General features: G+C 36.6%; 1 protein-coding gene across 6 annotated transcripts in view; it reads right to left on the bottom strand.

Moving 5' to 3' along the window:
- kcnip4a (potassium voltage-gated channel interacting protein 4a) overlaps positions 1-22,463 on the bottom strand; it is a 251,365-nt gene that overhangs the window by 27,922 nt on the left and 200,980 nt on the right. For all 6 annotated transcript variants that reach the window (XM_051898895.1, XM_051898892.1, XM_051898891.1 and 3 more), the window contains one exon: positions 49-173. In XM_051898895.1, the coding sequence (XP_051754855.1) occupies positions 49-173 (125 nt within the window). The remainder of the gene's footprint in view (positions 1-48; positions 174-22,463) is intronic.

Genomic DNA, 22,463 nt, shown 5'->3' with positions numbered 1-22,463 from the left:
ACTTTGTGTTTTTTAATATAAAATATGTAGTTAGAAGCATTAACTCACATTCTTGAAGCCCCGGTAGAGGATTTGAAGCTCTTTGCGTGAAAAACGCGTTTGAGCCTCCAGCAGCTCCAGAGCTTCTGGTCGATGCCGTACAGCAGAAAGCTCCAGTTCATCCTCAACACTATCTGTTGAAAACACAAAACATCCAGGTTATGATTTAACTACTCAGCTAACAGTGTTAAATCTATTTTTTTTAATTAATAATTAGTGTACCAAGTAATGACAAAACATTGAGCACTTTATTTTTCATAGGAAATATTAGATGTACAACATCTTAGATCCAAAATATTTTTTTCTTCATGAGCACTTAAAAAACAATTCTGACACAAATGATAGTTACATCGTTACACCACTAGGTGGCCACAAGTGACTTTATGAGTGAGTCATTAAATCATTCACTTTAACCAATTTGTTCAAAAAAGCATTATTCATGAACGAATCAAGTGACTGGCTACGTCCGAAATTGCATACTCTCTGAGTCAGTACTTTTTTTTTTAATAAGTTACTTTGCGACTGTTAAAAAGAATGTACTATATAATATACAAACCCGATTTCAAAAAAGTTGGGACACTGTACAAATTGTGAATAAAAAAGGAATGCAATAATTTACAAATCTCATAAACTTATATTTTATTCACAATAGAATATAGATAACATATCAAATGTTGAAAGTGAGACATTTTGAAATGTCATGCCAAATATTGGCTCATTTTGGATTTCATGAGAGCTACACATTCCAAAAAAGTTGGGACAGGTAGCAATAAGAGGCCGGAAAAGTTAAATGTACATATAAGGAACAGCTGGAGGACCAATTTGCAACTTATTAGGTCAATTGGCAACATGTTTGGGTATAAAAAGAGCCTCTCAGAGTGGCAGTGTCTCTCAGAAGTCAAGATGGGCAGAGGATCACCAATTCCCCCAATGCTGCGGCGAAAAATAGTGGAGCAATATCAGAAAGGAGTTTCTCAGAGAAAAACTGCAAAGAGTTTGAAGTTATCATCATCTACAGTGCATAATATCATCCAAAGATTCAGAGAATCTGGAACAATCTCTGTGCGTAAGGGTCAAGGCTGGAAAACCATACTGGATGCCCGTGATCTTCGGGCCCTTAGACGGCACTGCATCACATACAGGAATGCTACTGTAATGGAAATCACAACATGGGCTCAGGAATACTTCCAGAAAACATTGTCGGTGAACACAATCCACCGTGCCATTCGCCGTTGCCGGCTAAAACTCTATAGGTCAAAAAAGAAGCCATATCTAAACATGATCCAGAAGCGCAGCCGTTTTCTCTGGGCCAAGGCTCATTTAAAATGGACTGTGGCAAAGTGGAAAACTGTTCTGTGGTCAGACGAATCAAAATTTGAAGTTCTTTTTGGAAAAATGGGACGCCATGTCATCCGGACTAAAGAGAACAGGGACAACCCAAGTTGTTATCAGCGCTCAGTTCAGAAGCCTGCATCTCTGATGGTATGGGGTTGCATGAGTGCGTGTGGCATGGGCAGCTTACACATCTGGAAAGGCACCATCAATGCTGAAAGGTATATCCAAGTTCTAGAACAACATATGCTCCCATCCAGACGTCGTCTCTTTCAGGGAAGACCTTGCATTTTCCAACATGACAATGCCAGACCACATACTGCATCAATTACAACATCATGGCTGCGTTGAAGAAGGATCCGGGTACTGAAATGGCCAGCCTGCAGTCCAGATCTTTCACCCATAGAAAACATTTGGTGCATCATAAAGAGGAAGATGCGACAAAGAAGACCTAAGACAGTTGAGCAACTAGAAGCCTGTATTAGACAAGAATGGGACAACATTCCTATTCCTAAACTTGAGCAACTTGTCTCCTCAGTCCCCAGACGTTTGCAGACTGTTATAAAAAGAAGAGGGGATGCCACACAGTGGTAAACATGGCCTTGTGCCAACTTTTTTGAGATGTGTTGATGCCATGAAATTTAAAATCAACTTATTTTTCCCTTAAAATGATACATTTTCTCAGTTTAAACATTTGATATGTCATCTATGTTGTATTCTGAATAAAATATTGAAATTTTAAACTTCCACATCATTGCATTCCTTTTTTATTCACAATTTGTACAGTGTCCCAACTTTTTTGGAATCGGGTTTGTAGATGAATGTAGTATGAATGTTTTTTGCCTACTATATAAAAGGAAAGTATTCATATTCGGAGACAGCCACTGTCTTATGAGTGAGTCACTGAATCATTCACTTCAACCGATTTGTTTAAAAACACTGATTGATTCATGAATGAAACAAGTGAATGTCTGTATGAGTGAGTCACTGAATCATTCACTCAAACAATTTGTTCAAAAACACTGATTCATTCATGAAAGAAACAAGTGTCTGGCTACATCTGAAATTGCATACTCTCTGAGTCAGTACTTTTTTTTTTTAATAAGTTACTTTGTGACTGTTAAAAAGTATGTACTATATAGTATAAATGAGTGTAGTATGAATGTAATCCAGACGTACTACATTTGCCATGAGCTTCACTGCCATTCACAAATCCTCTACCATAGCCTCAGGGTATAGAAAAATGCTTTGATATCTCAGTGCTAGTGAGTCATCTGGGTACTTTTCACATAATGTTTTACACCCACTATATAGTAGAAAGTATGCATATTCGGAGACAACCACTGTCTTATAAGTGAGTCACTGAACCATTCACTTCAACCGATTTGTTCAAAAACACTGATTCATTCATGGTCGAAACAAGTGTCTGGTTACGTCTGAAATTGCACACTTTCTGAGTCAGTACTTTTTTTTTTAATAAGTTACTTTGCGACTGTTAAAAATTATGTACTATATAGTATAAATGAGGGTAGTATGAATGTAATCTGGACATACTACATTCATCATGGGCTTCACTGCCATTCAAAATTCCTCTACCTTGGCCTTATGGTATAGAAAAGTGCTTTGAAACCTCAGTGCTAGTGAGTCATATGGGTACTTTTTGTCTACTGTTTTATGAATACTGTGAATTCGGACATATTACACTTTTCACATAATGTTTTTCACCTACTATATAGTAGGAAAGTATGTATATTCGGAGACAGCCACTGACTTATGAGTGAGTCACTGAATCATTCACTTCAACCGATTTGTTCAAAAACACTGATTCATTCATGAATGAAACAAGTGAATGTTTGTATGAGTGAGTCACTGAATCATTCACTCAACCAATTTGTTCAAAAACACTGATTCATTCATGAATGAAACAAGTGTCTGGCTACGTCCGAAACTGCATACTCTCTGAGTCAGTACTTTTTTTTTTAATAAGTTACTTTGCGACTGTTAAAAATATGTACTATATATTATAAATGAGTGTAGTATGAATGTAATCCAGACATACTACTTTCTTCATGGGCTTCACTGTCATTCACAAATCCTCTACCATGGCCTCATGGTATGGAAAAGTGCTTTGAAATCTCAGTGCTAGTGAGTCACCCGGGTACTTTTTGCCTACTTTTTTATGAATACTGTGAATTCAGACATATTACACTTTTCACATAATGTTTTTCACCTACTATATAGTAGGAAAGTATGCATATTCGGAGACAGCCACTGTCTTATGAGTGAGTCGATGAATCATTCACTTCAACCGATTTGTTCAAAAACACTGATTCATTCATGAATGAAACAAGTGAATGTCTGTATGAGTGAGTCACTGAATCATTGACTCAACCAATTTTTTGAAAAGCATGGATTCATTCAGGAACAAAGCACCACTACTATGTGTTCCTCAGAGACTTACAACAGTTCCTTCTGCTTTGACTTTGTTTGAAATAATTTTCCTTGGCAAAGCAAAGATACACAAAGTAACTGACAATATATTGTGTCTTAAATGTAACTAACTCAATATTAACTTATTGAACTGTTGTATAAAAGCAGCATCACACATTCAATATTGCAAATATGTTCCATTCAGTCTAGATCATATCTCAAATATCCAAAGCATGTTCTAAGCTCTGTTCTAAGACTTTCAATCTGTCCATAGTATCTTAACAGGCCTTGGTGTCTCAACCTAGCCTTAAATCTAAATAAGCTTTCAGTTCATATTTGAACCCTGATTAAATTGCAGTTTCGGACATTGCATTTCTCTAGCTTAGATCATCTAGCATCCAATATGACCTGTGCCTGAGATTCACACATTATTTACACCCCTAAAGGCTAAATAATCTTTAAAAATAATGACTTAGGAGCAGGAGCCAAAAAAACATTAATCAATGGGAGGTGATGGTTGCTATTGGGAGGCACAGTGATTACTGCAACACCTGAAGCGTGGAAGACTAATGGCAGACACATGACCCTGTGATCCACAGAAGACGACTCGTCAACCGTTTGCCAAACAGAACTGACATATATAAATATAATTTCTCATCCCAGAAGCGGCCCTCTGGGTGTATAGCGATCAAATGTGACAGTAGCATCATTACCGCTTTATTCTAACAGCCCCGTTTCATAACATGATGCATATGTATTTTAATAACAGCATTCTTCGAGCATTTTAACAATCAGCAGTTAATATGACAGGTCATAATTTGCTAGTCTACTTCAAGTATTTAATACAATTGATATTTAGAATTTGCCGCAATGTTGCAGAGAGTATTTAGAGTTTATAACATATCCAGTATAATACTCAGCTAGACCTGAGTACAAATGTCTTTGGCTTACATAAAAATATGAAAACAGTGAGAGATGCAGAGAGATCAAACATGAAATACTTAAGAAAAGTAAAAGAAAAATAAATTAAAGGATTGACATACCCTTGTGAAAAAGAAGTACAGTTTTTTTTTTTTTTTTAAATGATACTTTTAAGATATGAAGTACACTAGAAGTGCACATTCAACAAATTAAGTGCACTTCTTTTTCACAAGAGTCTGGACAATATACGCTAATAGAAACAGAGCTGTCTGAGGAAAGATGCTGGAGACTTGTGTTGAAAGAGGACTTGCTTTGTGTACTGGTGGATGGTGCTTTGGTAGAAGAGCATAGGAACAGCTTCTTGAGCCGTGCCGTAATGCCACGCCTGCTGCCGTTCTGAAGGCAAGCGTTACCTAGAAGATACAGCGTGAGTGTCACCACAGTAACCATGGTCGAACGGAGCATCGGGCGGTGGCATGCTGACATGAGTTCATGAAGCAAAGCAGGCATGGATGTGTAGCTACGTGCAGATCTAGGATCAGTTTTTAGCTTTGTCTTTCTGTGTAGTCTGTTAGAATGACTAGATGACTTCTTTTTTTAATGATATTTTCTAATCCCCCAAACCTCAACCTAACCATCACATTAATCTTTCTACATGTTTAATTTTCATAAAGACTTGGCTTATTAAGCTGGTTTCCTCATGGGTACACTTTGCTCTTTTTCACAATGTAGGTGATTTGAGGTTTTACTGTCTTTGTGGAGACATTACATGCCTGCAGTGTAGGCAAAAACCTGCCATATCTCCACATTGAACCAGTTCACTGACCTTAAAAAGGACCTATTATGCCCTTTTACAAAGTCTTGATTTTGTCTTTGGGGTCTACAAGAATAGGCTTTCATGCTTGAATGTTCAAAAAACACATTTTTCACATATTTGACATATTTGTGGTGTGTTTCCCATACAACGATGTAACTCGCTGATTAACTACCATATGTATGATGCACCGTTGGAGACCAACTAGTCATAACTGTTTCCCAAAACCATAGTGACATAGTCGCACACCTGTCGTTTGAAGCACATTGGTTCAGCAATATCGTTAATGACGTCACGCACAGGTGGAGGAGTCATAACTTCTGCTAATTAATCTATTCGAGATCTCTGAGATGCTGCTGTAACGATCATGGCACCTAATGACGACTTCACTGTTCTTTGTTTCATGTTATTTTGCTTTATTTGATGTTTGACTTTGTAGTTTCCTTGCGCATTTTAGGCACATGCGCATTATTCAAAAACGGCGCTGATTGTTGACACGCTAAAATATATAGATTAAAATGTGCATATACAGTCAAACCAAAATTTATTCAGACACCTTTAACATTTCATTCATTAATACAGTTTATTCACTATAGTTTAAAAAATGGTAATAAAATATGACAAGATCTCAGAGTTAAACTGTGTCAGAAAAAAATTAATCTTAATTATGTCAGATAACACTTAAGCAAAACATGGTCAGGTCAAAGTGTCTGAATAATTTTTGGTTTTTATCAATTTTACTGGTAGTCCACTGTATGAAGAATTTTTGGGTATAATATGTCACAGTTTACTTTATTTTGCTATCCTCACTTACATAAATGAACTATAGTGTCCTGTACCCACTAGTAAAAATACATAAAAAATATCTGAATATATATATATGTATATATTTAAATAGAATAAAAGATTTAGAATGTACTGAATGTTATCTTGCTTACTGTGCCCAAGAGCATGATCTATTTAAAGGCTTATTTCACCCAAAAATGAAATTTCTGTCATTACTCCCCCTCATGTCGTTCCAAACCCGTAAGACCTTCGTTCATCTTCAGGACACAAATTAAGATATTTCAGATGAAATTCGAGAGCTTTCTGACCTCCCTATAGACAGCAACGTCATAACCAATTTCAAGGTAGTAAAGACATCGTGAAAATAGTCCATGTGACTACAGTGGATCAACCTTAAAGGGTTAGTTCACCCAAAAATGAAAATAATGTCATTTATTACTCACCCTCATGCCGTTCCACACCTGTAAGACCTTCGTTAATCTTCGGAACGCAAATTAAGATATTTTTGTTGAAATCCGATGGCTCTGTGAGGCCTGCATAGGCCTGGATCCTCTCTCATGATCCATAAATGTACTAAAAACATATTTAAATTAGTTCATGTGAGTACAGTGGTTCAATATTAATATTATAAAGCGACAAGAATATTTTTTGTGCACCAAAAAAACAAAATAACAACTTATATAGTGATGGCCGATTTCAAAACACTGCTTCCTGAAGCTTCGGAGCGTTATGAATCTTTTGTGTCGAATCAGTGGTTCGGAGCGCCAAAGTCATGTGATTTCAGCAGTTTGGTGGTTTGACATGTGATCCGAATCATGATTCGACACAAAAGAGTCATAACGCTCCGAATCTTCCTGAAGCAGTGTTTTGAAATCGGCCATCACTATATAAGTCGTTATTTTGTTTTTTTGGCACGCCAAAAATATTCTTGTCGCTTTATAATATTAATATTGAACCACTGTACTCACATGAACTGATTTAAATATGTTTTTAGTACATTAATGGATCTTGAGAGAGGAAATGTCATTGCTGGCTATGCAGGCCTCACTGAGCCATTGGATTTCAACAAAAAGATGAACGAAGATCTTACAGGTGTGGAACGACATGAGGGTGAGTAATAAATTACATTATTTTCATTTTTGGGAAAAACTAACGCTTTAATGTTACGAAGTGGCGAGAATACTTTTTGTGCGCATATAGAATACTTTCCCCTACACTGTTGACATTGTAAACACACTGCACACTTTCAGGTTCTACGTCAGAACGCCGGCTCGTTATTGGCCAGCTCCTGCGTCAGCATCACATGCACACGTACAGCACCGACGTAGAACCCAGAAGCGCTGCAGTGTGTTTACAACGTCAACAATGTAGGAGACTGACGAAAGAGAAGAAATTGCTGAATAAAGTCATTATTTTTGATTTGTTTTTGCACACAAAAAGTGTTCTGGAGTAACCACTGGAGTCACGAGGACTATTTTAACGAAGTCTTTACTACCTTTCTGGGACTTGAAATTGGTTATGACTTTGCTGTCGATAGGGAGGTCAGGAAAACTCTCAGATTTCATCAAAAATATCTTAATTTGTGTTTCAAAGATGAACGAAGGTCTTACGGGTTTGGAATGAATGGAGGGTGAGTAATTAATGACAGAAATTAAATTTTTGGGAGAACTAACCGTTTAAAGGGATAGTTCACACAAAAATGAAAACTGGAAGATATTTGGAAGACTGTTTGTAACCAAGCAGATCTCACCCTCCATTGACTACCATAGTATTATTTCCCCTACTATGGTAAAAGATTTTGGCTAGTTGGCTAAAGATGCTTTTGGGAAATGCACCCCTGTTTAGTTCCTGTCTTTTAAAGCCCCTTCTTCCGAAAAGCTCAAAGTGCTTTGATTGGTCAGCTGGACCAGTGTTGACCCTTACTGTAACTGTGAGTTTCAGCACATAACTAACGCAACTCAACCAGCACCCCGTACTCCTTTGCCAGGAATTATTTAATGAATATTGTGACGTGTTCGTTCCCAGAAGAAATCTCAAGAGTACAGTCGAGGCATTTCAGAGAGTTCAGAAACAGTGACACTGATATAGAGAATAACTCCCTTTGGAATGACATTGTGCTTTGTAACTTTGCAGACCTTTTTCATGCTCAAACAGCAACATTACACATTAAAGAAAGTTGAAAATGTAAAAAATCAATTATAATATGTTTATGAATAAAATCACTTATCAGTATGATCAAGATTTACAAAACAGCAATTCAAAAAGTATCTCAAGGTCCAATAATCAATTAGTAACAATCAGTATTCTTACATAGCATGTTTTCTCATTAAGGACAAAACATGCTTATTGTTGCACTACAGATAATGAGTGTGGCCTTCCCTTCAACACGTACGCTTATGTAGCAAGATTGAATTTCCTGTGGGGAGCTGCTGGGGTGATCTCGAGGGCCGCAGATGAGGTCAATACAGCTGATCTTAATTCAGCACCACGAAGGCTACACACTCTGTGCTTCATCTGTATGGCGAGATCTGCTCGGTTACAAACATTCTTTCAAATTGTCACTGTATGGTGACAGTGTGTATAGCCGTTTACATTGTCTGTGATGGTGAAAGAAATAAACTATGGAAGCTTTTTTTCCCGTCATGGAATACAAAATAAAAAAGGTAATTGCGACTTTTTATTTTGCAATTCTGAATTCAGAATTGTGTTATATAAAGTCGCAATTGCGTGTTATAAAGTCAGAATTGCGTGATATAAAGTCAGAATTGTGAGTTATAAAGTCAGAATTATGTTATAAAGTCAGAATTGCGTTATGAAGTCAGACTTGCGTTATAAAGTCAGAATTGCATGATATAAAATCAGAATTGCGTGATATAAACTCACAGTTCTGACTTTTTTCTTGCAATTGCGAATTTATATCACACAATTCTGACTATTTCTCATAATTGCGAGTTTATTTCTTGCAATTCTGACATTAAAACTTGCAATTGTGACTTTATATCACGCAATTCTGAGAAAAAAAGTCAGAATTGCGAGATGTAAACTTGAATTGCGAGAAAAAAGTCTGAATTTTGAGATAAAATGTCACAAATTTTAATTCCTTGGCGGAAACGGGCTTCCATAATTAACAGAGCAATCATGAAATAAACGAAATAAAGTTAAACATCATGTACCTTCAAACTTTTATCTTATTTGCACTTGTTGAAATGTATAAATCATTATTATCCAATCCATTTATTGAATTCAAAGAAATATTTTGACATTTATGAGTGTCTTTATAGTCTTGCGCTACTAGTCAAAAGTTTAAGCAAAAAAGCTTGACAAAATTGGTGTTTTTTATGATTTAATCTGTGACAAAAACAGTTTTGTAGGTTTGTGTTAATTTCTTGAAAAAAAGAAAGAAATGCAAACATAAAATAAAATAATTTTGTGTTTTTTTTAAAAAGCTTTGTCAAAAAAAGCTCGACAAAATATTTCATTATTATTATGTTAAAAATCTTTTGATCTAAATGTTTATGCTCAAATGCTGTTGTAGACATTTTCTTTAAAAAAATGTAAAATGTAAAAAAACAAAACAAAAAAAAAAATAAAACAATTTTAGATTTTTTGAAATGGATGCTGGATCAGATAGTGAAGGAAAAGCCAACAAAAACTGTCTAACATACATCGAAACTCAATATGGTTTAAAAACCATCCCAGGATGCACCTCATAAAGCTGGTTGATCAAATTAAAATGTAAGCTGGAAAGTTTGCTAGCTTTGAAGATCAAATAAAAGATGGTTTTGATTTGTTTTAACATTTTTTTTTTTTTTTTTGTCCAATCTTTTGATCTGTAACTACTTATCGGTGCTGACTTATGAAATAGCAGAAAAAAAAATTTCTGTTATTTCAGAAGACCTTGATACTCAGCAAGAGAGGAAATGATGGAATATAAGCGATTGTGAGGAGAAAACACTTCTTTTGGAAGATGATGTGAGACCCTTGACAATCATTTGAGGTCACTTGAGTTTCTATCTGGCTGCAGAACAGGGCAGTAATCACAAGAAAGATTTTTCTGTGTGGTAACAGCAGTGGTCACCATGAGGGCTGTCTGGGCAGTCATGGTACTTTTACTAAAGACATCAGTTTAAATTAAAGATTCACCCAAAAATGACAAGCAGCTATTTCACATAATACCTTGCTGCATGTTGCCCCTACCATGAGAAATACAGTATGTGCAGTGTGGTGTTGTCCTGACACACAATCATTCCGCATGCACATAATAAATTCAATGTCTCAGGTCTCATTCATTAAGTCTAGGGATTTCTTTCTTGACTATTAATATATGTATAGGTTTACATGGGATATAGGTGTAACTATTAAACATGCCATGCAGGGAAAATGTCCAAATCTAGAACTGGAGGAGTCCCACAAGTAGTAAGCTTAGTTAGAACATAAATTCAAATGTAATGTGACAAACTATTCATCTTTAAATCAATGTTAAGGTGAGATTAATAATAAATAAGGATGCTTCATGCCTGATATCATTCCATCAATGCAAGAACAAGGCGAGTTGGTCATGATGCATTTTTGCCATTCTCAGGAAAATTCTTGCTGAGATCAACTAAACTCTGATATGTGCAGCGGGTGACAGCAGGCTCATATATCCATCAAATGTGAGATTTATATCTATCTGAAACATGCCTTCAAGTCATTTCACATATAAAGCCTGTAGAGTCTCTGGAGTGCAACAAAAGTTTCAGCACATGATTACCACAGGAAACACGTTAACAAGACTTATGAACCTATGCAACGTGTTTGTGCTTCAGGGTCATTCCTATAATTCCCATATGCCTTTTTAAGTCCTCAGTTAGAACATAGATAACATAACAAATGTTTAAAAGGGAGAAATTTTACACTTTCATCCACTAAATGAGCTCATTTCAAATTTGATGCCTGCTACAGGTCTTAAAAAAGTTGGCACGGGGGCAACAAATGGCTGAAAAGCAAGAAACTTTGAAAAATTCATCTGGGAGAACATATAGCAACTAATTAAGTTAATTGATATCAGGTTTGTAACATGATTAACTATAAAAGGGATGTCTTAGAGAGGCAGAGTCTCTCAGAAGTAAAGATGGGCAGAGGCTCTACAATCTGTGAAAGAGTGCAAAAAAAGGTTTTAGAATACTTTAAAAACAATGTTCCTCAACGTCAAATTGCAAATCTCATCATCTACAGTGCATAACATCATCAAAAGATTCAGAGAAACTGGAGAAATCTCTGTGCGTAAGGGACAAGGCCGAAGACCTTTATTGGATGCCCGTGGTCTTCGGGCCCTCAGACGACACTGCATCACTCATCGGCATGATTGTGTCAATGACATTACTAAATGGGCCCAGGAATACTTCCAGAAACCACAGTCGGTAAACACAATCCGCCGTGCTATCTACAGATCCCAAATAAAGCTCTATGATGCAAAAAGGAAGCCATATGTGAACATGGTCCAGAAGTGACGTCGTGTCATGTGGGCCAAGGCTCATTTAAAATGGACTGTTTCAAAGTGGAAAAGTGTTTGACATTCTTGTTGGAAATCACGGATGCCGTGTCCTCTGGGCTAAAGAGGAGGGAGACCTTTCAGCGTGTTATCAGCGTTCAGTTCAAAAGCCAGCATCTCTGATGGTATGGGGGTGCATAAGTGCATACGGTACGGGCAGCTTGCATGTTTTAGAAGGCACTATGAATGTTGAAAGGTATATTAAGGTTTTAGAGCAACATATGCTCCCCTCCAGACATCTATTTCAGGGAAGGCCTTGTGTATTTCAGCAGGACAATGCAAAACCACATACTGCAGCTATTACAACAGCATGACTTCGTCTTGGAAGAGTCCGGGTGCTGAACTGGCCTGCCTGCAGTCCAGATCTTTCACCTATAGAGAACATTTGGCGCATCATTAAACGAAAGATGACCACAAACTCTTCAGCAGCTGGAAACCTATATCAGGCAAGAATGGGACCAAATTCCAACACCAAAACTCCAGAAACTCATAACCTCGATGCCCAGACGTCTTCAAACTATTTTGAAAAGAAGAGGAGATGCTACACCATGGTAAACATGCCCCCGCCCCAACTATTTTGAGACCTGTAGCAGGCATCAAATTTGAAATGAGCTCATTTTGTGCATAAAATTGTAAAATTTCTCAGTTTAAACATTGTTATGTTATCTATGTTCTATTGTGAATAAAATATTGGCTCATGTGCTTTGAAAGTCTTTTAGTTCTCATTTTATTCAAATTTCGGGTTGTAAATGCTGAATTTCAACTGATCATCACAATTTTGATAAAACAAATATATGTTCTATTAATAACTAAGCACTAACAATAATTAATTATAACTGAAAATCAGAATATTAATGATTTCTGAAGGATCATGTGACACGAGTAATGATGCTTAAAAAAAAGCTTTGCATCACAGGAATAAAATACATTTTAAAATATATTCAAATAGAAAACAGTCCCTTTTAATTCAATACTATTTCACAATTTTTACTGTATTTTTTTATCAAATTATAATGCAGCCTTGGTGAGCAGAAGAGACTTCTTTTCAAAACATATATATATATATATATATATTTTGAAGCATTGAATATTCAATCAAATTATCACTGAATAAAGAAATAAATCAATTAAAAAAAGGTTCAAGGAAAAAAAAAAAATCCTTAATACAAACTGAGACATTAATATCCAATTTCTGTACAAACACACATCTGTAAAACACAGGACATATGCTATATGCTGCAGTGGGCACACAGTCAATTCCCATAATGAACTGAATGTTGCACTGGTGTCTAATACAGGGTTTGAACTTCTGCTCACCATATGGTACAATAAAGAACTGGTTCATTCCAGAGTGATGAAGACTGATTTCTGGCAGAGATGTTGGGCCACAAAGCTAATTCTGCACTGCATCAAGCTAAATTCTGCCTTTTTGTTTTGGTGTCTGAAAAGGCCAAAGTTACTGCCCAATATTACTATTGCTCATACTGAGGGTTAGTCAACAGCTTTTAGGCATTTGTGGCCTAATGGTTTAAGAGTCAAACTTGTAACCCAAAGGCTGTGGGTTTGATTCCCAATACCAGCAGGAAAATGTAGATAGGGAAGTGAATGAACAGCGCTCATTGGGGGTTAGGTGCCTTGAGCAAGACACCTAACCCCCAATCACTCCTCAGGCGCTGCAGCAAATGGCTGCCCACTGCTCTGGGTGTGTGTCTCACTCTTCACGGTTTGCAGTGTGTGTGTGTGTGTGTGTGTGTGTGTTCACTACTCACTGCTCCTAATGTGTGTGCACTAACTTGTATGGGTTAAATGCAGAGGACAAATTTCGTGTATGGCCATACTTGGCCTTGATGTCACTTTCACTTTTTTAACCACCTAGCAATGACCCAGAACAGCCTAGTTACCGCATAGCAACACCCTAGTAACACCCACTGAAAAAAAAAGTGTATGATTTACATTGTAATAGTTTTCACCCAGAAATTACTACTAAATTTCACAAAAAATTACAAACAACACACTGAATTAAAGTCACCATGCAATCAAAATTGACAATTCTTATTTTTTATGGCATATTGCAGTATTATAAATGATTTACCCGTGCACATCATTATTTCTTAAAATTCGTAATCTTTAACCAAAATATCTCCCTCTTGCAGAGGCATCTCTTCCCTTCTCTAATGACATGTTTACTGGCGGGACGACCTGTCACTCACATGAAATTGACCAATAGCAAACCACAAACATCCAATCAGTTCCCATTCAGTCAGTCACGTTCGACGTTACGTCGATACTGATGTAATGGGGTCTCGCTTGGGAGCCCTAGACGTCTCCGTTCCCTCCCTCATGGAACGGGGGTTACAATAGTAACCTAGACGTTCACCATGTACAAAATCAAGCCCCGCCTACATTTTTTCTTGTTCAAGAAGCCATTTCACTCAGATGTACGTCACAATAGAGAAACATAGTAAAACATACAGTGCTCCAACAATGTTTGTTTTATTTACAACTTTGAAAAGTCCATTAATGGAACGTTATTAATGGAAATGGGACGCTTCACTCAAAATCTGTAATGTGCAACAAAAAAACTAGAATTATATAACACTATATCAATTTTCTAAAAATATAGCACATTTATGTGGTTCAGTATATTATGAAGTCTGGATAGTTTCATTGTTTCAAAATTGTCCTCAGAGTCCAACATGACTTTACAACTCATTTTATGACTTCCTCCTTCCTGCTGCCACCCATCACAACTCTCTTTGTTTCTCCACATCTATAATGTATATGCACCTCAGCCCGGACAAGTGCGGTTTTATGAGCCTGGACACTTCACAGCTTTCTGTCCCTCAGAGAGTCAATACCTCACTACTTTCCAGTCTGCTCCCAGACGTGACCACCCGTGTGTGGCGTCAAAAATGCAGCCTCAGAAACAAAGGAAAAAAACAGGTCATTGCCCAAAGAGGCCACAACTCAAGAACGACAAGCACACTTTCTAGAGTTACACATAAAATAACACACCCAAGAGCTCTGTTAGACACAGCCTTAAATCTGTTTTATTGTGGATATTGACAAGGTCAAAACTGTAGTGGCAATTCAAGCTCCCACAAACAGAGACATGAATAAAATGATCTGTCTTGAAGGTGTATTACTTACTATAAATGCCTTCTAAATTGTAAAAGGATGTTGACTGCACATGAAGTACTGCTTGGGTTCAAACTTGCACAGTATTAAAATGGTAGCTGTGACATAACGAAATTCAATTAGTTGAGGAATATTTTGGGTTCAGTACAAGTTAAAGGTATAGTTCACCCAAAAATGAAAATTCTGTCATCATTTACTTGCCCTCAAGTTGTCCCAAACCTGTTTGAATTTCTTCATTCTGCTGAACACAAAAGAAGATATTTTAAAAAATGTCGGTAACCAAAGTTGATGGACCCCATTGACTTCCATAGTATTTTTTTTCCCATACCATGAAAGTCAATGAGGCCCATCATCTGTTTGGTTACTCATATTCTTCAAAATATCTTCTTTTGTGTATTTCGAATAACTGATTTAAAGAAAATGAAATGAAATGTTGTTATAATCAGCTTAACTTCTATTGAACCTGGAATATTCCATTAAACTCTTTTGAAAACATCTGTGCCATGCTGTCAATTACCACAGAAAATAGGAACTGATTCATCACTCAGTTTGCAGAAACAAACAAAAATCTTACTGTCTCATCAGGTGCTTACAACATCAGTCTATGGGACAAGGTCATATTCACTTGTGTATTTGTTTCATACAAAAATGTGTGTTATTTGAGCTGTAAAGTTATCTAAACAATCTTTTTAGTGGTGGGACTACTGTTGTATATAGAAACTTTTTTTTTTGCCATGGAATAAAATAATTTAAAAGATAATTGTGACTTTTTATCTCACAATTCTCTGGCTTTATTTCTCGCAATTCTGAGTTTATATCTCGCAATTCTGACTTTTTTTCTCAGAATTGCTAGATATAAACTCGTAATTGTGAGAAAAGTCAGAATTGCGAGAAAAAAAGTCAGAATTGTGAGATATAAACTCGCAATTGTGAGTTATGAAGTCAGAATTGCGGGATATAAACTTGCAATTCTGACTTCTCTCACAATTACGAGTTTATATCCAGCAATTCTGACTTTTTTCTCAGGATTGCGAGATACAAACTCACAATTGTGAGAAATAAAGTCAATTACGAGATAAAAAATTGCAATTCTGAATTTTTTTCTCGCAATTCTGACTTGTCTCACAACTACGAGTTTATATCTAGCAATTCTGAGAAAAAAAGTCAGAAGTGCGAGATATATATATATATATATATATATAGATAGATAGAGTTTATATCTCACAGTTCTGAGAAAAGAAGTCAGAATTGCAGGATATAAACTTGCAGTTCTGACTTTTTTCTCGCAATTGTGAGTTTATGTCCCGCAATTCTGACTTCAAAACTCACAATTGCAAGCTTATATCTCGCAATCCTGAGAAAAAAATTCAGAATTGCTGGATATAAACTTGTAATTGTGAGAAAAGTCAGAATTACAAGATATAAACTCGCAATTGTGAGAAAAAAAGTCAGAATTGCAAGTTTATATAAACTCTATCTAAAAAAAAAAACTACATATCTCGCAATTCTCACTTTATAACTCGCAATTGTAAGAAAAAAAGTCAGAATTGTGAGATAAAAACTCTTATTTTTTATTCAGAGGCGGAAACAAGCTTCCATAGTTGTAGGTATATAGACGTCTGGTAATAAAATACAGTAATTCCAGTAGGCAAATATTTCTTTATGTATACTCTTTTTGCCATCCTTGTGTGTGTTGTGCAAAAAGTTACAAGATTTACAGGTTTACATGATCATGACAAGAGTTGAAACACTAGATAACTTACTTTCCACATACAAGGTCAGTAAGAAATTTTATCACAGTTCTCTTGTTTTCATTCATTGCATCTATTCAAAGTCACTGGCATTTGCTTAGATCTCCTTATGCCTGGTGTGCAGACAAGCAGAAAAGCAGAAAGTTTGAAGGACTCTGGAAACAAAGGCTTCTGAATGCCAATGAAATAGCATATTTTGGTTTTGGCAGTGCTGATTTAAAAGCTGTTACGTGAGCACATTTCCCCTCCCCCACCACATCCACCTGCTGAACTTCACTGGCAGTAATGGACAGCCGGTGCAGATGTGCTGTAATGAACCACTCAGAAACGCATCTGCTCCTGCTCAGAGATGGACTTGAATATGTTTCTGCACATTTAGCAACACAAATGACATCAGACACCTTAGCAGGTAATGGCGCAGAAAATGGCAAACATGATAGTGATAGATGGACAACGACACTGAGTTAAGGTTCAATTTCAGTGCTTCAATTCAGCTGGAACCAAAAGCATTTTATTTTTCTGAAATCTATTTAAAGGTGAAGTGTGTCATTTTTTCTTATCTTACTTTACCCAATCTCTGGCTAATGTGCAGAATCAGCTATAAATATAGGTTGATTTCCCCTACATAGTATAAAAATTGTGACTCTGTGGCACGTTTGCTTGAGCATCCTGACCAGGACAACATTATGCCACGAGTTTGCGGTGTGAGTTTGAATGTGTGTTTTTTTGTTGAGTATCATATTTGAACCATCATGCTTTTATGGCTCATATAGTATGATATAGAAGAATATGGAGCTCATACTAGAGGAGGGGGAAAAAAAACCCAGTTTTATTCAGACACACAAACTGAGCAAAAATATACAATTTGGTGCAGATGCTGATATTTATATGGTCAAAAAGATGAAATTCTAATAGCTTGTAATGTAAATCAATCAGATCTTTACAACCGTATAACAGACTAATCAAGTAAACCTGAAGCTGCTTCAGTATTAGGTGTTCATCTTGAAATATTACTAACAAAATAAAAGTTAAAGATTTCACAGCAAAAAGACAAGCTATCTATCTATCTATCTATCTATCAAAAAGACGACAGAAGGAATGTAGTTTGTGTACAAACGCAACGTTTTAATCATGTTGAGAATTTAGAGAACTTTGAAATTTGTGTTTCAAATATATAGTAGGCTTTACAGGATTATGTAATAAATGCATATTTTCATGCTAAAATGATCAGATAAGAGGCTGAAACCTTAAAAGAGTATTTCTTTCAAACAGTGAAAAGTTCATGTGACGAGTCCAAAGATGACAATATTCTATAATCAGACAGCTAACAGCCGGTTTCATGCTTACATTACGAGGTCAGTCTACTTGACATGTTGACTTAAAGAACAACATACATGGCACTAGGCACATCCTGAGTTTAGTCCGTTTTAAAGAGATAGTTCACTCAGAAATGAAAAATGAAAGTCTTTATTTACTCACCCTCATGTCATTCAAAAACTGTGTATTTCTTTCATCTGTGGTACATAAAATAAGAAGATATTTTAAGGAATGTATCAGTATTTTTGTCCGTACAGTGGACACCAACTGGTTACATAGAAGATCTTCTTTTGTGTTACATAGAAAGTTTGGAACGACATGATGGTGACTAAATGATGACAGAATTTTCATTTTGGAATAAACAATCCCTTTAACTGACAGCCCTAATATCTACATATCCTCCAAACCAATTTGTATTCTTGTTAGATAGATCAGCAATCCAGCTGTTCTGTTTTCTTATTCTGCACATGGCAATATTGTGGGAAATAGCTGTCCCTTTTCATCTGTAATGGCACTAACTATTAACGTCAACACCTATTTCAGAGGCGTTCGTTCTCTATCATAGGTCACTGCTGTGAGGCGTGTGTTTAGATGCTAATAAAATGAAGCTTCAAGTATCTTCTTTGTCTGCTTTTCAGCCAGAAACATCAGCTCATGCTTCAACACCAACCAAACCCGACATCACATTTCCCATTTACCATGCACATCGCTTGCTTCCCGTTTGGTTGAATCTACCAGAGACAACTGGTGACTTCATTTATACTATTTATTTCACACTCTGAATGTATGGTTTGTGTTGTTTCCCTAGGTTTACAGGCAGCCACAGTTGTCCAAAGCATCAATAACTATGTGGTCATTCATCTATTTTTATGTGATTTTTGGGATATCGCATAAAAAAAAAGGTGGAAGGAAACACCAAGATATACACAAATTCTGAAAATGTGCATAAAAAAACATACGCGCTCAACTTAAATGGAAAATTTTTTATTCGATAAGAAGACACGCACATAAACTATGATGGAAGAACATTTACTAAATAAATCCCTCGATGTGCAACTAAAAAACTCAACAGAGGATGTGATCAGATAACTTGACTAACCAGTGGACCAATCGCATTGGTGTGATTTTTCCCCCCAAACCAGTTTAGTGGAATTCACGCCCTGCAGCTAATTTCATTGGTTAAGGTTAGGGTGAAGGGTAGGGTTAGGCATTAGTGTTTGGTTTGGCAATCAGCACTGTGATTGAAATGACCAATGAAACCTTTAGAATCGGCTGCAGGGTGGAGTTTCCACTGAACTGGTTTGGGAAACAAAAATCATGCATTGGATTTCTCAAATGTTGGCTTGGTCCTTCTGAAATGCCTGAGCCTGTCATCAAAATGATTTGGTATAATTCCCTCCCAGAAGCGTCTCTCATGATTGTGTTCACTAACATCAGGCATCCGAACGCAAGAGAACATGACAGCGTTTATTGCATTTCGTCTGCACGCTCTGAGGCGCAAGTAATTTATGATGTAAGGAAAAAGAGCCACAGTGGCTTTCCCAATTGCATCAACTTCTACTTTTATTACAGATATTTTGCGCCAGTTTCCCAGGAAGTGGCGATTTTGTTCTCTTATTCGCAAATGTTTTATTCCAATTTTGTGCACAAGCTACATTTGCAACTTTGGATTGAAACATAGCTAATGTAAAATTTAGTATAAGTACTGGTGCACATCAAGCACGATAACTATAAAGATAACGATATAGTTCTATCATTCTAACTATAAAGAATAGCACTGTCCACACCACACCACAGCTATAACGATAACGATATAGAGAAATTATATCATTGGAATCACTTTCAGAATGATTTTTTTTCCCAGCTGTTGAACGATAAAACACTGACAGCCAATCAGAATCCATTCAAATGAGCCCCTTAGGTTCACGCATTTAAAATGGCAGACGACATTGTGGAGAAGTTAATCGCCAAGGTCCGAAAAAAGCCACCACTGTTTGACAAGTCAAACCCCCTTTTCAAGAATACTTTGAAGAAAATGGATATATGGAAAACAATTGGTCATACCCTTGGAATGAATGCTGAGAAGTATTAACAGTGAGATCATTATGCCAGGCTAGCAAACAGTGTAACATAAAATTACCTCAGGTATCCAGCGCTAGTTTTGCTAACATTGTCTAGCTTCCTTTGAAGTTGCAGTGAAAAAGACTAGGCGTTGTTTTTAATTCTACTATATTGACTTCATCATCTAAATTCACTGTTAGATTAGATCGATTACACTAGCTATTCACTCGAAACATAGCATGCTGAGGACATCTGCTGGTTAAAGCCATGTAAATGCAACAAGAACAGCAAAAACATGTTGTACGCACTGAATCCGCAGCGCGCGAGCTTGGAATAAACAGTTATTGTTTGTTGGTGTGGACGCAAATATAGTTATCTTTATAGTTAATCGACGTTCTTGGTGTGAACGGGCCATCAGAATTGATCTAAATATGCTATATATAGTGTGTAATGAGGTAAAACCCAGTAAACCCACCAATATAAATTACTTTCCCCCTTCACATTTATATTCAGATTGTTTTATGAAAGGCTTTTCAGTTGAAAAGTTGAAAGAGCAGCCAAATGGGAAACACTAATGAAGCACAGATGGCCAGTAGACACAAAGGATAGGTCTTTCTTCCCTCAGCATTATCCAGGACAAACAACACTCTCACAAACACACTCACCACCAACATTACTAGGAGAGAGGTGCGTCAAAACAACCGTGAATAGCTCCTAAATGACCTTCATTATGATTTGGTCAACAACATGAAAAGAAGACATGAAACGACAGCCTTTTTTGAAAAATAATGATAAAGCATATACAAAAAGCCAACATAAATACATTAATTTATGTCCAGATCTTTTCTGGTCATTTTGTTAGAAGAGTTCCACTGGAGATGGATATGATCTCTAAGCAATTCTTTGCAATAATGTGCTTAGAAAGACTGCATTCTACAGGCTATTCTGCTGTAATACAGAGCCACTGCAGAGTCTGACTAAACATGCTCCTTTTGCCATTATTCAGTCTGCTTTTCTCTGAGAGCTGTCTAAGAGACTTTCTAAAAGAGATGCTATTTGTAATGGAACAAGCCTAGTGATGGACTAGCTACTCAAAAAATGTAGCTACCCACTGCTTCACAGAAAATGAGCTAAGCTAAGCTAAACTGATCTGAACTGAAAGTAGCTTTTTACATTTAAGCATCATTTGTTTTTTGTTTGTTTTTTAATTCAACACTTAACTCTAAAACCTAGTGAGTTGCCTACATACTGCAAGCAGCTGTCTTTTAAGATTAACAACTGATTTCATTTGATGTCAATACAGGCAACAAGAGAGGAGCAACACAATTCTCAACACACAGTATCATACATGGCATATCATTGTGAAAAAGAAGTGCACTTAACTATTGAATGTGCACTTGTGTACTCAAAACTCAAAAAAAGATCATATAATATTAATAAAATAAAGTGTCACTTAAGTGTATTTAAAGAGAGTACACTTTCATGGCTGTTTTAAAAAGTGCACCTGTAATGATATCAAATTAAAAGTGTTACTTTTACAACGTTACACTCATCGTGCTTTAAAGAAAACCCTTATTTTGATGCGTTGACTAACATACTAATGTACTTGATAAAGTACAAATGTAAAATAGGCTACCTGATTATAATTTTAACTGTATGTGTTCTTAAAAAATATTATATATTATATTAAAGTTAATATATTTTTACATTGTACTAAATTTCATCATTCCAAATGTGTAATTACAAATAATCACAAATCAGGCATAACATCATGACCACTGACAGGTGAAGTGAATAACACTGATTATCTCTTCATCACGGCACCTGTTAGTGGGTGGGATATATTAGGCAGCAAGTGAACATTTTGTCCTCAAAGTTGATGTGTTAGAAGCAGGAAAAATGGGTAAGCGTAAGGATTTGAGCGAGTTTGACAAGGGCCAAATTGTGATGGCTTGCCAACTGGGTCAGAGCATCTCCAAAACTGCAGCTCTTGTGGGGTGTTCCCGGTCTGCAGTGGTCAGTATCTATCAAAAGTGGTCCAAGGAAGGAACACCGGTGACAGGGTCATGGGCGGCCAAGGCTCATTGATGTACGTGGGGAGCGAAGGCTGGCCCGTGTGGTCTGATCCAACAGACGAGCTACTGTAGCTCAAATTGCTGAAGAAGTTAATGCTGGTTCTGATAGAAAGGTGTCAGAATACACAGTGCATCGCAGTTTGTTGCGTATGGGGCTGCATAGACTCAGACCAGTCAGGGTGCCATGCTGACCCCTGTCCACCGCCGAAAGCGCCATCAGTGGGCACGTGAGCATCAGAACTGGACCAGCAAAACATGGATTTGCA

Source organism: Ctenopharyngodon idella, chromosome 7 (assembly GCF_019924925.1).
Source record: "Ctenopharyngodon idella isolate HZGC_01 chromosome 7, HZGC01, whole genome shotgun sequence".
In the NCBI taxonomy this organism is placed as follows: Eukaryota; Metazoa; Chordata; class Actinopteri; order Cypriniformes; family Xenocyprididae; genus Ctenopharyngodon; species Ctenopharyngodon idella.
Note: the sequence above shows the minus strand (reverse complement) of the source record. Positions and strands in the feature narration are given on the sequence as shown.